Raw genomic sequence first — 17,411 nt, 5'->3', positions numbered from 1 at the left:
CTTTAGCAACGAGATGGGCCATGACAATCCAATTTTTTTTTTTTAAATGTAACGTAGGCCTAATTAAGATGCTCTTTGAAGGAATATTGCGGATTCCATACAAGTTCAGTTTAATAAACAGCATTTGTGGCATAATGTTGATTGTCACAACTAAATAAATAAATAGTCTATCTGACGTGCGTGTGTTTACATCTGGAAGACGTATATTTTCCAGGTTGTTTGCTAATCTGCAATACGTCTTTAAGAAGTTTGCTCTCGGATGTCAATAAGATATGCAGCACATGTCTTTCAGAACTTTATGGTTTGGAATGTTTGTTAATCGGATCTTTTTAAGATGTTTAACAGATGTCAATTAGAAAGCGGCGCTTTCCAGATGAAACGCTCTAAGACAGCAGACAGACAAGAGATGCAAGTGTGTGTTATCTGGGTCCTTTTCTTAAAAAAAAATCTGTTTAAACTAAAGGCAGAAATGTAAAGCGTATCATTTTCAGTTTAGGGTAGGTTATATGGTGTTATAACGTCATGGCAACGAAGTTCTAAAATTGGATATAACTTACACAGAAAAGGTTAGTTAGTGATTTTATTACACTTAAATCATGTTAACAGGCATACTGTTTATGTCTTGGCTATCATTTTGATATTATAGTTAGTATTTTAACATTTTCAGGTTGGCCCCAATCACTGTCATTGTAAGTGTCTCACTGTAAAAAGTTTTGCTTTTTTTAGTTATTAATTTTTGTGGTTATCAATATTATGCCACAAATGCTGTTGATCGAGCTTAACTTGTATTGAAGCCAGAATATTCCTTTAATATATATATTTAGCATATACATACATTGTAACATATATTTTGTAGTATACATGTTATAAATACATCTTTTTTTCTATCTATACTTGTCATTTCATTAAAACCATAAGACAAATTATACAATGAAAATATGAAACATATATAATATAGAACTAGAAAGAAATAAAGAAAACACGTAACATTATATAAGGGTTTGCTTATTTCCTGTATAATTTAAAGTTGAATAGTGTGTGATATTACAAAACAGTGCTCACTCACTTTCGAATATTGTCCAGAATTATTATGCAACTGTATTCAAGCATTCATCCTTTAAAATGAAGTCTATTTACAAATAAAGGAAACAGCATTTTCAAAAATGCAAAATATTGGCTTCACTGGTTCCAAAACTTAAAGAATAACAAAAGATGTCCCTTGTCCCATTTCACATTCATCCAGATACAAACTATACTTCACTGACTATGGAAAGAATTATCCAAAGATAAACACCTCATGTCTAGCACAGTCTTAAGACAAGGTTATAAACCCTGGATGGGCAATGCTCATAGACTAACAAGTAACTACATGTTTGGTACTGCCCTGGTTTCTTAATGAAATCAGATGAATTGATGAATTAACTGGAGACCAGGGTGTAGGGCAGCAAGCATTGGAATACATATCCACGTGGCTGTGTACAGGATGTGTTACATGAGTAAATTCATCACCATTTGTTCTTGTGATCAGATGAATCACTACAACCTGGAGAGTCTTAATCAACTTTTTTAGGCTTTCGATTCTTCCATGTTACAACCCCTATGAAGGTGCCTGAAAAAAAGGTATATTAAGTTTACTACAGTAGACATACAGACACATAGAAACTCTGAAAGTAATTTTAATAGTTATCTCCATTAGTGTACCTAATTTTATACTATACTATACAGACAAATGAATAAAACCCCAATGTTCCCCACATCCTTTGTAATACATTAATCTTGCTTTACTCACCAACAAAAAGAATGAGAATTAATGCTGCAACTCCAGGAAGTATGACTGAATATTCACGTGGAAAAAAGTAGCTGTGGATCACATGGTCACTGTCTACAAATGGCTGGAATAAGAAAAGAGATTCTGTCAGTGACTGACAATTTATGGGTTTGTTTTCTTGTATTATTATTTTTTAACAATGCTACTTTCATATACATAATAACATAGAACAGCTTTGTTTCTGGTGAGGCACTTACAAAAGTAAGTTACTTTTCTCTATAGTCATGGTTTAGGCTTCCCTCTCAATAATGAAAAAAAAAATAAAAATAAAAGATTTACATTATAATGTAAGTTTTACTCTCTGACTCTGGAGACTCATACCTCCTACATACATTGAAAGTTTCCAGACCAAAAAGGGAACATCAGTTTTTCAGTTACTTACACATTACATTACAAATCATAAACCACACTCCCATTTTCTAAAAAAAAAAACGTATTTTTCAATAGACACTACACACCTATTCCTGTGCTTAACAGAAGTTGAAAAAAAAAAATTCAGCAGAAATTCAGCATTTTACACAATGTGTTTGGTGGAAAGCAGAATCACCACTGATCTATATATAACATATATTTATATATATAGATCAGTGAGAATCACTCAAAACCATCACGATGTCATCACAACATGAACACGACTTCACCATGTAAATACTATACATGTTCAGACTGCAGGCAAAATCGGATTTTTTCAGGAAGACTATCCGCGCTATTAATTGCAAGTGATCAAATCAGAATTGTCCGTTCAGGCATAACCAACATATCTGCATGGGTTGCTTTGGTAACGACGTAGGTGTATTATTTATTTTTATTTTTATTTTTTTTAACGACGTAGGTGTACCCCACGTGACGATGCTATGGAGGTGCATCATCTCGCTCTCCAGATAAGCGCCCTGTCCAGTCACGGTGCAGAACTCATCCGTCGTACTCGCACAAGAAAAACTCAGCGGAGGAGACAGGTAAATATTGTGATGTTCCGTGCTGCAGTCACCGATTTTTGACGTTATCGTTGTGTGTCGCGTTAATAGTGACGCAAAAGTCCATTTGAAATCCGAACTGAGCAGCCAGAGCGTCCCGACTGAGACGCATCTGAAAAAAAAAAAATCTTATTTCAGTAGCATTTGAAACCACCTCCCGATGTGGTTTGAATCAAATTCGGAAAAATTAGATTACATGTGTTTTTTTGCTGTCCATACTATTAAAAACGCATCTGGATACGCAAAAAAAAAAAATCTGATTTTTAGTGGCAGTCTGAATAAGGGAGTTCTGTGCTTTTGTAGCTACTGCAGTAGCACATTACAGAGTTAGCGCTTGAAAACCGTAATTTTTTTGTAGTTAGATTCCTGACACTTAAATTTTGCTTAAGTTTAAGCATTTAAAAAAAATACTGACCAAAACTATGACCCAAATGGTGTAATATGTAAACAGCAACAGCGTAAAGCCGACAAGTCCCAAGCCAACAGCTTGATCTGCCCCGGTTGCCTGAAAAGAAATGTATGTTTTATTTAGGGGTAAGCACACATTACACTAGAGAACGAGACTGAATGCAAATCATCTAAAAAAAATATATATAAATATATATATATATATATATATATATATATATATATATATATATATATATATATATTGTTTGGTCATTGTCCTCCACACTGAATAAAACAGTGTAATGCAATCTTAAATCTCTAATTTAATTTCATATATGGAGTGTATTTGAAGAGCCGTAAATGAAAGTAAGCTGGTATTGAGATCTGGATGTATGTGGCAGTTGTACACAAAAGCTATTGTAGCTACGGCTAAACGACTTATTTGGTCTAACTGCCTTCACGGGCTCTACAGAGTTCAGCATGAATGTTGTTGTGTAAACTCTTGTGTAGCAAATTCATTATTTTCACAAGAAAGTTAAATAGCACACTACAATTAAGAACTACACGGTGGCCTATAAACAAGTAGAATATTTATAGGTATAATATCTGCTTTCGCATGGAAACGACAAAAAAATGATTCACTCTTACCATAATGGACGTGCCACTTCCTGATTACAAATGGAACTTCCGGGTAAGAAGGGAAGTCGTACTGGGAAATGTAGTTTTTATTTAACCTGTCTTCTGACTTTAGGCCTATTATTCACCAGACGAGGGTGCTAAAAGACAGTTATTACAAATAAGCTGTAATGCATATAACAGGTGGTTCTGGTGAATATATTTATAAGTATATTACAGAACTAATATTTTCATAAAGTCTTTCTTTTGTGTATTATATATTTTACCCTTACAGATTAATTACTGCTAAATGACAATATATCATCAGTGCTAGGTCTGATCTAAACTGGTTATTTATTTTTGATTTATGTGGGATACAGTATATGTGATTTGTCTGCTGACAATAAACAATACATCATTTAAAATGGTAAATTATTGTTCATGTGGATGAGTAATTAGGTATTGTGAGTTCATTACCAAAATAAGTCAGACAACACTGATGTATTATTATCCCAAACATTATCTTTATTTCCCCAAAATAACATATACACCTGACAGTTACTTTAAAGAAAGAAACATTCACATACAAGTGTAGAAATATAATTTAGGTCCATCGAAAGACAGAATTCCTCTCATGCACTGAACCAAACATTAGACCAAGAAAACTTTGAAGCAATATGACATTGCTTATGTGTGATCTTAAAATATAAATATATTTCACCATTTCAGAAAAATAAATTCATTTCCATAGTACTTTAGTGGTAAATTAATTTATATATGTTATGCATTTTTAAAGAAATCAAGAGAATATTGTTTCTTTTGTTGTAATTAATATGGATGCTGAAAGCATTCTGTAAGACTCAAGTGCATAGCTTGCATCTTTTACAATGGTAAAGGACAAACAACGATCACCACTCTGAAGAATGTGTAAGTGAAATTAGTTACTTTTCAGTATTTAAGTGCTGTTGTAGTGAATATATATATACATATATATATATATATGTATGTGTGTGTGTGTGTATAATCTAAGGTTTCAGTATTCTGGAGCTTTCTGTTTTTCAGTATTTCTGTGCTACTCAGTGCAATTATTCCTAAAGATTTTTAGAATTTTTTGCTAAATATTTCAAATCTATTTTGCTTAAAAATCAAAATGTTCTTTTGCTTAATTTCGGATTCCACTTCAAAAATGTCAATGTTTGTGGACTGAACAATATAACACTTTTAAATAAAATAATATAAAAGTAAAGCTCCAGATTACTGAAATGTACATATAACTCTAAATGATAGGGGAATGATAGTCCCTCTTGCTTCCAAAACAATGTTGTTGTTTTTTTATACATAGACTACAATCAGCTTCCTGCAACAGCATCTTAAACCAAGTATACATCTACTCCTCTGCATTAAAAAGATCACAGATTACAGTCAATTGTTACAACAACAAAAAAATAATTTTAAGAGTGAGTAGAGAACGACAATAAGAATCATAGATGAACATTTTTTCATGCCATCTCAATGTTAGACATTATAGAATTATTTAACAACAAGGTTGAAAAAATCCCTCCAGAAATAGTAAAGGTTCCAATGAACCAGCCTGCTGGTTCAAAAATACAGGATGACAGGAAAGAGTTATTATTAGTACAAGTTGCTAATAGCTTCTTTTTTTGGATAGACTACAGAGGTGCAAAGAGTAAACAATGAAAACAATTAGATAATTTTTTCAGTGTCTTCAGAGAATCCCTTTATACTAGCTAAGCGGAAACTTCCAAAACACTAGGCTTTATAGGAGAGCATAACTGTAATTTATTTCTCCCTTTCGAAAATAGTGTTATTTTACATTTCCAGGAGTACTAAAATAAAATATTATTTCGTAATCCTGTAGAAAAGCAGCTGGCTCATGCCACAGACTCAGATGAAGTGTTAATCCAATTTTAAAATGGTGCATGAATAACAAAATGTCCATTAATATGGATTTACTACACTTACAAATGTAACCAGCCTCACCTCTTTATTACAATAGTGAACAGTGATTCAGTTTATGCATGCCATTTTAAGTCACTGAAAAGAATAAAAACATTTTAGGGCAAATTTCCCTTAAAGTATTCATTAAAATGGACAAAATAACAATAACAGGCCTACATTGCACTTTTCTATACTGACAAAACAAAATGTGTGTGAAATGAGTACAGAACTCACAACGTCAGTTTGGAAATCTGCTGAATTCTCTCAGATCAACTGAGAAAGATTCTTCTCAACAATGATCATGACTAGCTAACTAGATAACAAAAAATTAACACAATGGACATGATACAGAAACACAGAATGGAAAACCCAGCTGTATCCCAGTGCACACCAGGTGCTGGCCAGAAATACAGAGTCGGTTATCTTGTGACTACGAGTCACTGTCTCTGATCTAACCCTACAAACAATTCCTCTTTAGAGCTTTGCCCTGTAACATATACAAAAGACATCTAGATAAAATAGTCTTTTGCTCTTTCTCTGTGCCACTTAGCTATTAGCGGCGCAATGTCTTAAAGTGTATTTCTGGGCTGTAAATATGATTATTGTGATACTGACAAGACCCTAACAAGAGAATACCGTATAAATGACTTTACTGTACTGTCATGCATTCAGCTGCATCCAGCTGTATGCTAATAGTGACAATACAGTGCTGTCATAGTCACATGAACATTCACAGCTGAAACCAGCAGCATAGTAATTTAAACAGTGTAACAGAGAGATAAAAAGGGAGACAGAGACACAGATGGGGTATTGTAAAATAGTAGGGAGAAAATGAAAGAAAAAGAATGAGTAAGAAAAAGAAAGTGGCCTGTATATTAATGTCATGTTCACCAGTCCAGCTGGAACATGCAAGCAAACTATTGCCCGGCCCAGACATTTAGGATACTTAAAACGGGTCAGTATGGGGGAATGGCCAAAATAATTTTTCCTAGCCTGACATGTTTGTATGGCCAGCCATATATGACTTCAGGCATATTTTTCAATGTTTAAAACAGGCTAATGGGCTGGCTACAAAGTAGAGTTGACTAAACTGCATCAGTTTTACAAAGTGTACAAGGCAAATAGATTCGAGTTGTTAGTAACCTTAACTGAGCATAAAATACAGGCGTGAAATACAATGTAAAGAAATAAAAATAAAACATTCTACATTCAAATTATTAAATAATATCAGAAAGACTATTTTTAATAAAACGTTGCATTTTTAGTCTAAACCCTTGGGACTGCCCTCAAATTCATATTTCACAGTGTTAGACTGAAGCTCCCTCACGCCTCACTTCTTAAGGCATTTCAAGTAGTTTATATTCCGCAGTAAAACATTAATGAATATTTATTCTTAATTAGAGCAACTGTATCAACAGTATAAAAGTACCCACCTCTATTTTCTACATAATAAGGGTGATAATGTTGTAATATGTGAGTACACCGATTTAAATTCAGTTGAAATAAGAAAGAAAAATCAAATCAAAACCTAAAGAGAAGCAAGATGTTAATTCAGATGCCCATTCTGAATTACACTTCCTGTCTTGCTCTTGTTATCATTTTAAAATAAGAATTGGCAGTGCCTGTACGTGAGAGAGAAAGAGTGACTGCTGTGCCTCCAGAGATCTAATGGCTCTCAATCACCACTGGTTCAAACACACCCGCAGACACCCTGCCAAAAAAAACATGGAATAAAACAATGGTAAAACACACATTTTCAAGATAATTAACAATTTCTTTCAATATATGAGGCATAATATTTTTTATATTATTAATTTATGAATGAATAATTGCAATTCAACCTTAAAATTTCCAGTGTAGCTACTCAAATTAAAGGGATAGTTCACCCAAAAATGAAAATGCTCTCATAATTTTCTCACCCTCATGCCATCTCAGATGTGTATGACTTTTCTTCTTCTGCAGAACACATATGAAGATTTAGAAGACTATCTCCATACAATGCATGTGAATGGTGACCAGTATTTTGAAGCACAAAAAGCAACATAAAAGTAATTCCAGTGGTTTAATCCATGTCTTCTGAAGCAATCCAATCGATGTTTGGGTGAGAACACACCAAAACATAACTTCTATTTTACAGTACACCTTGCCATTGCAATCTCTAGGCACGATTGTGATTTCAAGCTTGATTACACTTCCTAGTTTTTGCCGCTTGCACAGAGCTCTAGATGGTGCTAGGAAGTTTAATAGATCTTGAAATCATGATCGCCAAGGAGACTGCTGTTGTCAAGATATAGTGTATAAAGGAGTTATATCTTGATCTGTTCTCACACAAAACTGATTTGATCGCTTCAGAAGACAGTAAACTACTGGAGTCTTATGGATGACTTTTACGTTGGCTTTATGTCCTTTCTGGAGCCTCAAATATTTGGTCACCATTCACTTGCACAGTATGAACCTACAGAGCTGAAATTCATACAGCCATACACATCTGGCTTGGCATGAGGGTGAGTAAATGATGAAAGAATTTTCATTTTTGGATGAACTAACCCTTTAAGAGTCACATATTTGAACAATGTGTTCTTTACAACAAGAGGTAAAGGATATGAAAGAGCACCAATTTACCTGTTGACCAGCTGGATACCACTTAACGCTGTGGTGCCATCCCTACTAATGAACAGTGTTAAATTGCTGTCTGTGAGAGAAAGAGTGACAAAATATACAGCTTTAGAAATGGGAAGTCTTCACAAGTGGATAATAAGTTGGTAATGCCCTCACAACTGTATCAGTGCTTTAATTGAGAATTAATTACTAACTGATGACTTGGCCACAGTGGAGTTAAATAACACAAAGTATTAAATACTTCTTGATTGCATCTTAATGCACCTTCATTGTTGCTGACATCAGCAAAGTTCTGACTCTGGACAATCTTCTCCACAATATCATCGGCATCAATACGAGTGTCATCCACCCAAGAGGGATGGCTCTCCACAGAGTCCTGTTTTCTCCTATATATATATGTAACATATATACTTAATATACTGTATTTGAAATCAAGACTCAGATTAGTGTCAGGTTATACTGTGTATCTAGCTATATTCCATTGCTGCTAGACTAATATCATTGAATAGATAATATAAACGATTGACCATAATAATTATGTAAACCTTATATAATGATATATCTGCCAGCATTAAAAGTAACCTATGAGTGCTGCCATTAATTCTGCACCTTGCGGGTCTGTTCGGGGGCAGAGCAGGGCGGGGGGGACGTGGGCGTCTCTCTGGTTTTACCAGCTCTTTCTCAGGCTCTACAGAGCTCTCAGTAGCTGTAACCGTCCCACCTGATGTGCTGCTGCTGCTGGTCGAGGTGTTGCGCCTGTGCTGGGAGAGATCCGCTGGGCTGGATGAGCGAGAGTACTCTGTGCTGTAGCCTGTGTGAAGGACAAGCATATACCACAAGACAAGTCTGTGAGTCACTTCTTTGGATGAAGGTCAAAAAGTATGTGAGCTGTTCTTCTCCTTACAGGGTTCTTTTGACCAATGAATATCCATGATTTTTCCAGTCACTTAGAAACCTGGATAAGGAATTATTTTAAATAATTTTCTAGAGATTGCACACACACAAAGAACAATTTCCAGCCAATAAAATATGTTAGAGAGAGAACTATAAAACTGTATATACACAAAAACACAAGACTTTTTCATGGCCTTTTAAGATTTAAAGGAGTTATGTCATGAGAAATTTAATGTTCCTTGATATTTTGATATAAGAGTTAATTCTACTATCAAAACATAATGTAAATTTCTCAACTCAAAACTTAATCCCCAATGCAATAAAAAAAAATTATGAAACCATGCTGCAGAAACTCCTCGTTTTCTACTTCCACGACCTCCCAACGTCATTTGGGGGCCTGGTTATTCATGACCAACTCTACAGCAATAACATAAACGCCTATTTTACGTCATCGCATCCTTGGACCTGCCTACTGGTGCTTCAGATCGTAAACTGAGAGAGAACTAATCAAACAGGCGTAGTATGGCCTCATTATTCCTGAACACCAAAGTGGACCCATCTGGACTATTTTGAATTATTTTTGTATATAAACATGCACTAGACAGACGTCTTTGAACACTGTCATCTATACAATTTTGAAGAGGAGAAGCCATTCTCTTTCATTCAACTGCTGCCTCAGCACAAACTGCTCAACAAACTGTTCTTTCGTCCATCTGCGCTATTTCTAATTGTTGTTGTATATAAACATGCACTAGATGGACATCTTTGATGCATTCCCGGCTTTAGTGCACAATGATACTGTATACATGTGCATTTCACTGTGCTTTGTACTATGAATGTGCGGTTTCTCGGCTCATATCAGCATGGATTGTATTTTTTCAGCTCATATCAGTGTGGATTGCTTGTGAACCAGTCATCATACAATTCAAGCTTTGCAAAGGAACTGTTATTGAAGGATGGGGCAGTTCAAAATAAAGGCCCAGTCGCAAAACTGTGAGAAAACAGTTATCATGACTGTTTGATATTTAATGGCACTGCTGTGCTCACAGTGCGCTATGAGTAAATCCTGAAAAGAAGTAGTATAATATTGTGGAGATGGTTCATTCTCTTCCAAATGAGTTTCAAACATATCTGTATTTGAGGGGATGCATGATGTAAGCCAACCAGATGCTTAGGCCAAAACCGAGGGTTTCAGACAGAAATGACTAAATTCTGACAAAATTATGTAAATTATGTCCTTGTTGCAAAAACACTTTACTAAAATTATCAGGTGGACCTCACTGGAGATAATACAATTAAAAAAACTAAGTCATGACCCCTTTAACTCATTTTCATGACTTTTCCAGGCCTGGAAATACCTTTTTTTAAATTCCATGATTTTTCCAGGAACCCTGTCTTAAGGTTTGGGAAAAAATGAGACACAAACAACTGTCAATTTTCTTTTTTATGCATTTGGTTCAATTTAATGCATTGGTGAGATTAAACTCAAGAATTTATATTCACATTACTTTTGAAAATCCAAGTATTATCCATTATACTTTTTTAAAGTGAAAAAGTACAGTCCCTTCACTTTCCTGAAAATGTATCTCAACCTTTCCTCATTTGTCGCTTTGGATAAAAGCATCTGCTAAATATTTAAAGGTGCTGTAAGCAATTTATTTATGGAATGGTATGCAAATCATTTTCCTTCACCCTGAAAGTTATCATGAAATAAGTCCCTGTGACACCACTAGACTGTAAACAGCAAACAAAGATTTGACCACCGAACATTGATCAGCCAATCAGAAGACTGGATCATTCTGGTTCATAACAACTGTCAGCTGAGGGCGCTATTTTGCTACTGTTGTGTTCGACAACAATGTGAAGAAGCTAAGTCTCAATGCTATCTTTAGATTGAATTTTATTTTAAAGAGGAAGCATGTCTAATATAACGTCTCAGTCTCGTGGTAGTTCCAGAATGGCAAAAATAGCTTACAGCACCTTTAAATGTAAATGTTAAAAGTCTAGTTTGATGCTGCTTTTTTTTACTTTAATCAGCTATAATCTGTACCTGATGTTGCATTGATCGTGCTCTGAGTCCCACCTGAGATTTTGCTCTGCTGGCTAGCAAAGCTGGAGTTCCGTGAGTGTCCTGTGTGAAACACTTCATCTGGACTGGACAGGTTCTCCTCCAAACCCTCCTGAAGACATCCTGAAGACAAACAGTCTGAGTTCAACACCGGCAAAAATATTCTCATCCAAATCGGAGTACTGCAGCATTATTCTGTCTTTATAGGTAGCCCAAGAGTGTAATGGTTAAAGAACACTAATTTAAAAAAGTACATTTAAATGTGTGTGCTTTAATCTGCAGCAGTCTACCTATCCAATTTCATCCAGAGAACATCTAAATTAATACTGTAAATCATTCATTTCTACTTATATTAAGGTTCTTTAGATAATCAGGATCTCAGCCGAGATGGCCAAGGTACAGTTATTGCTGGTGTCTTACCCGAGTTGTTCACAGAAGGTCTGTTTTTGAGTGATCGGCGAGAGTTGCTGCCAACAGATGGCACTGAGTGATCAGCAGTGCCCTCTCCCTTGCAGTCCAGCTGCAGAGAGGGGTCCTGTCCGGCTATGGCAATGGTCTTAGCTGTGCTCACAGGCCTGGGGAAGATGAGAAAGTCATGTTTATATGTAACATATCAGGCAGCAATAGGCACCTATTCTCTATACCAATTAATCTATGTAACACACTACGTTAAGTAAAAAAGAGAGGGGTGCTAAAAAATTAAGCATGGATTGAGACACCAAATTTCCCATCAATGCACTTTCAACTAGAGAGATCCAATCTCCAGTAAAACTTCAGCCTGGAGGTTAAAGGGTTATTCTAAAAAAGTTGAAAAAGTTTTTGTAATCTGACAGAACCAACACACTCACGTTTTAAAGCAGGGATCTCCAGAGAGAAGAGTCATATCAATGGTAACCTGGGAAGAGAGTAGAAGAGATCAAAGAAGAAGATCAAATACCATTATCATAATCATTTATCATTACAATGAGCTTAAATCACTATATAATCTTAAATCACTCTGATTGTGAGAACCTAGACATAAACTCTAGTTAGAAATGAATCAAAATAGCCCAAAATATCCATGATTAAATGTTCTCATGTTTTCTTTCTTTCTTTCAATATTTTCCTTCTGACACATCTCAGAGACAGTGAGTCAGACTGTCATTAAAAGGGACTCATGATGACAGGGTTTGGCCCTTCACATGTCGCCCACACAGTGTGGTTGCTCTAGGTGATTGTTGTGTTTGTGGTGGCGTTGGTGATTCTATACACTATATCTCTATAAACAATCCCACTTCTGATGTCCTTTCTTGTTTTATAATAGATTATTATCTGCTAGGAATGAGAAAGTGGTGGCTGACCCTTTAAAATGAAGGTGAATGGAAACTGGTTAGGCTGGCTTGTTAATGCATTACTGGTTTCATTTATTAAACTGGACATATAGTGTCAATTTTGAATTGAGATAAGGGACAGATATTGCACAACCCTCAAATACACATGCCTAAAAACAAACACCTACACAAAATACATACACACCTTGAGTATGGAGTTGTCCTGTCGAGTGTTCTTGGTGTCGTAGCCCTCCAGTATACAGCAGCGAACAGTGGAGCCTGAACCAGCAAACTCCGCCAAGTTGAGGTCAGCAAAGCCCAGCTGAAGATAGGAGAAAAATATTAAAGCATGATTTCAGCCATACAACAACAAAAAGTGAGCCATGAACTTCCCAAAAGCAGCCCTTCACGGAGCCCTTAAGTTGTTCAACAGTTACCATTAGGTTTGAGTATGACACCAAGAATTGGTCTTGACACAAATCTAGAGCTTAAAATTAACATTATTTTCAACCCATATAGTGCTTTTTCAAGCAATCTTGCTTCTATCTAGCTTTTCTCCCCAACTTGTAGATGATTTACATTTTATTCAGAGTAAAAACAAGAAACAGATGTTCATCTTGGATAAAGACTTGAGAACTGTTAAACTGTAGAACCATTCTGTGTGAACACAGCTGTGCTGCTGTGAGGGTAAGTGTATGGAGAAGAAGGAAAGGGTTAACTCTAAGAGCGCTCTTACATAACTACAGGGATGTGAGTCAATCATGCATAAAATCTTGCCCTGCTCAGTCACTCAGTTAAAGATTGCCTATCACAGAATTGCCATCATGCATTCTCTTCAGCCTCTTCATATATTTCTCTGATCTTCTACGTCTCTTCTTTCTTAATGGGATATCACCTTTTCTTGGTCAAAGGCTTGCATTAACCTTGGTAAATGATTTAAAGGTAGACATAATTTTTCCATTTCCTTTAATGGATAGATGCCCTACACAGAAACACTGCCAGTACTGATGCACGTGACCAACTGGCCTTTAAAAATCATTGATGTGTGATATTGCATCGTGCTCAAGGGATAAAGAATTTCACCACAAACATCCACATTAGACGCATACACATAGAGACTGATATGTTTTATTATCAAATGTTGCCAAAATTTGGAAATAGTGGAAATAGGGTGGAGAGCAGTGTTTCTCAACTGATGGGTCACGACCAAAAAAATGGGTAACAGGTCTGATCTAATATGGTTGTGGTAAATGAATATAAATGCAAATAACCATATAATTGTGCACAGTTAGGATAGCAAAATATGGGCTTATTAACTTTTAAAAGGGAGGAGAAAACACTTTACAAATCTTTTGTTGTTGATGCCAAAGACATCCAAACAAATGCCAACATGAACAGGATACGTGACATCCTCAAAAAACATGGGGGAAAAAACATGCAATGTATTACAAAATCTCTGTGTGTCTAAATAAATGAATTTAAAACTTTAATCAAATGAAAATATAACAATACATTTTCAACATAATATTGTAGTATTTTTGTCAAATAAAGTGCTGCACAACAGCATCACAGTTGTGAGATATTGCTTGAATACAATACAATTACTATTGATTTATTATTATTATTAGTAGTAGTAGTAGTAGTAGATTACAGTGAACATTACTTAACGAAACATAGTGATATATTTCTGTCGTACCTTTTTCCATTTAAATTGAGCTTTTGTTTTGAAGCCCTTTCCATTTTTGTGTGTTTTAAGGGGCGTTCCACCTCCAGAAACTCCAGTCACTGCGTGACTATTTAACTGTAAACAGCTGCTGTTTAAAGAAATAAATATGTAGTCTGTATGAAGTAAATTAATGCTCTGCTCGCGGTCATCTGCTACAAACAGAGCATGCGAGTGCGAGACAAGATATCCAAGTTTATAGCCAAATAGAAAATGTACCTGCATTTGGAGGGTGTTAATTTCAGACCCTGGCCAGATATTTTTTTCATTGGCAGCCCCAAAGAGTTGGAATAATCTCATATTTTTCAATTTGATTCAGTGGGGTTCAAGAACATGTGTGCATTATTAAAAGCAAACAACTGTCGCAGAACATTAGAATGGCTACCACAACAAAGGTACTCATTATTTCTCCCTAAAGGTTATATCCACCCCTCCTTGTGTTTCTCCCTTAATCCTGGTTACAGTCCACAGATTTGACCTTCCTCATTCTCTGATTCTGCTGCTTCAGCAAAGTGTTGTTTCACACTGCTCCTGTTCAGGACGTAAGGGATCATTAAATAAAGAGTAGAGGACACGGATGCACCCTCCCAAACAAAACATCCTCCTGTTACTCAGTCCACATTCTCTGTGCAGTAATTTAGCTATGATGACCCGACCTGTTGATGTGTCAGCAACATCACAGTATATCACATGTATAAACAACCAGCAGCACAGCCAAGTATAAGTGGCATGCTTCACCTGACTAACAAAAACATACCAAAAGTACCATGGCATTACCATGTACCATGTAGTATATTCTTTAAAAAGTACTGTAGTGGTACTATGGTACCTTGATGGTATCATATACGGTATGTAACGTACCATGGTATTTACATGGTAAGTACCAAGGTACTTCCATAATACAACAGTACCTGTCCAAAAGTATATGGTAGTGCCATGGTACAAGTCCAAAAATCATGGTAGTACAAAAGTAATTTTTAGAACTTTTTTGTATATGTATGAATGTTGTAATCTTTGAGTACAATGTTAAATATTAAAGTAGCACTGTATTTCCATCCGATTCAATCACTGTAAAAGTGCACTGCCAGGGTGTGTTTAAATCAAAATAATTAAAAGTTTGTAATTTATACAACAGTGGTTCCAAAATGTTTTTGCCGTAAGTACCCCACACCAAAATCGGTTAGTACCAAGTAATTACTATTGTTGCTGTAATTATAAAATGCGTAAATGTAGAACAGTATAATAAAGCGCTACCGCGAAATCAGTAAGGCTCAAGAACACGGAGCATAAAACCAAAGATGTGTACCAAGGGCTACATATCATTTAAAGTTATTACTAATATATATATATATATATATATATATATATATATATATATATATATATATATATATATATATATATATATATATATATATATATATATATATATATATATATATATATATATACACCAACTAACTGTAAAGAACAGAAAGAAGTATTAAAAGAGATATTATCAATGGCAAATGGATTGCATGGATCTCGTCTTTGGACACACATTAAACAGAAAGAGTCAACTCAAACTTTTACACTCAAAACGCAGTGAAAGGATCACTGTGCTTAACTTTGCAAATTAAAAGATCAATATTGGTATTTTAAGAATCGATATCAAGGTCATTTACATGAAGAATCTAAGAATTAAATGAAAATCTATATTTTTATTCAGCCATAATCCCTGTTATTTTTAACTCCTACATTTTGCTTTATAGGTTTAACAAATTAAAATCTTTTCAAATAACCTCCTTGCTCTGTTGGGAATACAGTATATTATTTAGACTTTATGTGGGGTCTTGTAACTCAAATGGTAAAACATGGCACTACCATTGTTCAGATCTTGGCTTTGATTCCCAGCCAGGGAACACAAAAACTGTATGGCTTGCATTCACTTTGGTCACCATGGGAAAAAAGGTTCTGAAATTGTTTTACATTTGCACTATATGACTAATATATATATATGTATCTTTTGCTTGTCATCATTAAAAGGTCACCTTTTGAGTTAGGCTTTAATTAAGAGGTGTAATACATGAGAAACATCAGGTGACTCAGGGCTATGACTGGTATAACAGTTAAGAGATGTGTTTTCCCACGTCCATTGTTTGTTGACACACAAAAGGGACAGGATGTGTCAGCGGCTCGTGTAATTACTCAAAATATGTGAAAAGCTGGTTATAGCTGAAAAGCTATAACCATTGACCACTTGGATATTTTGTACTATTACAGTAGGATGGCAGCAGGAATGTCTGCTTCTGAATATCCTCAAAATGTGGAAATATTGGAATTACACTTAACTGATTCCTGGGTGGGGCTTGTTTCTATGACAGGCCCAGGCCAGATCATTGAGTTGTCTGTCCTGTGTAGCTAAAATCCCTAACCTCCTATACTCTAGTCACTCATTGCATTACACCCTTTAAACTTGCTTATGCAGTATTTCCTGTATATGTGTGTGGCAGGGCGGAGGGTGGGGCAAGGTGTGCAGCATCACGTCCACCCCAACAGAGCAGCTGTGGCCATCCGCCAGATGATAGAGGATGTGGCGGGGCGTTCCGCCTGCCAGGGTCCGGAGGACTGCCTCCAATCTGCCCGGGGAGGCACAGCTGTTGTCCACTAGAGGGTGGAGGAGTGGCAGAGGACCAAGCTACGGCATATCAGAGAACCGGTGGGTAAAATAGTTTTTTCACTCTCTCCTGGCGCTCCATTGTTAGCCTTTCCCTCTATTTTTAAATATTAGTATTGTTGTTGTGTTTCCCTCCCCTTGTCACCTCCTCAGATCCAGAAAGGTACCCCGGCCTGAAAGAACCTGGGAGGAATGTGGCAGGGTGGAGGGTGGGACCGGGCCGTGATGCTGCACACCCGGCCCCTAATCAGGGTGATCAAGCCAGAGAGAGATAAAGGCGAACGGAGGTGGCAGTTCGAGAGAGAGAGAGAACAACAGGCAGCTTCTCTGTATGTGTTTGTCTTTTTGTTTAAGTTCACCATTAAATATTATTTA

At 35.9% G+C, this 17,411-nt stretch overlaps 2 protein-coding genes and 1 long non-coding RNA gene across 3 annotated transcripts in view; 1 reads left to right on the top strand and 2 right to left on the bottom strand.

Annotated features, from left to right (window-relative positions):
- Positions 1-974: 974 nt before the first annotated feature.
- On the bottom strand, positions 975-3,875 carry dpm2 (dolichyl-phosphate mannosyltransferase subunit 2, regulatory). Its single transcript, XM_052095826.1, has 4 exons — positions 3,841-3,875; positions 3,218-3,307; positions 1,790-1,892; positions 975-1,609 (listed from the first exon to the last, which is right to left on the bottom strand). The coding sequence occupies exons 1-4, from the start codon at positions 3,841-3,843 to the stop codon at positions 1,554-1,556; spliced, it is 252 nt and encodes an 83-aa protein (XP_051951786.1). The 5' UTR covers positions 3,844-3,875; the 3' UTR covers positions 975-1,553.
- On the top strand, positions 2,220-17,224 carry LOC127621991 (uncharacterized). Its single transcript, XR_007967935.1, has 3 exons — positions 2,220-2,784; positions 16,873-17,078; positions 17,190-17,224. It is a non-coding gene; the product is annotated as an uncharacterized LOC127621991 (long non-coding RNA).
- The window catches only part of eeig1b (estrogen-induced osteoclastogenesis regulator 1b), a 50,652-nt gene continuing 37,563 nt past the window's right edge, over positions 4,323-17,411 (bottom strand). The window contains exons 5-12 of the mRNA XM_052095820.1: positions 12,863-12,979; positions 12,196-12,242; positions 11,768-11,922; positions 11,363-11,470; positions 8,995-9,196; positions 8,650-8,771; positions 8,389-8,458; positions 4,323-7,477 (exon numbers count right to left, since the gene is read on the bottom strand). Coding sequence (XP_051951780.1) covers positions 7,432-7,477; positions 8,389-8,458; positions 8,650-8,771; positions 8,995-9,196; positions 11,363-11,470; positions 11,768-11,922; positions 12,196-12,242; positions 12,863-12,979 — 867 coding nt within the window. The 3' untranslated portion in view covers positions 4,323-7,431. The remainder of the gene's footprint in view (positions 7,478-8,388; positions 8,459-8,649; positions 8,772-8,994; positions 9,197-11,362; positions 11,471-11,767; positions 11,923-12,195; positions 12,243-12,862; positions 12,980-17,411) is intronic.

The sequence above is a fragment of the Xyrauchen texanus genome, chromosome 3, assembly GCF_025860055.1.
Source record: "Xyrauchen texanus isolate HMW12.3.18 chromosome 3, RBS_HiC_50CHRs, whole genome shotgun sequence".
Taxonomy (NCBI): Eukaryota; Metazoa; Chordata; class Actinopteri; order Cypriniformes; family Catostomidae; genus Xyrauchen; species Xyrauchen texanus.
The sequence above is the reverse complement of the archived record's forward strand: the minus strand, read 5'-3'. Positions and strand labels throughout refer to the sequence as shown.

Bases quoted from the DNA above. Each gene is read 5' to 3' on its own strand.
- dpm2 (XM_052095826.1), bottom strand. The intron at 1,893-3,217 runs GTCAGTATTTTT...TTCTTATTCCAG, and splicing joins CCATTTGGGTCATAGTTTTG to CCATTTGTAGACAGTGACCA. The intron at 1,610-1,789 runs GTGAGTAAAGCA...CCTTTTTTTCAG, and splicing joins AATTCTCATTCTTTTTGTTG to GCACCTTCATAGGGGTTGTA.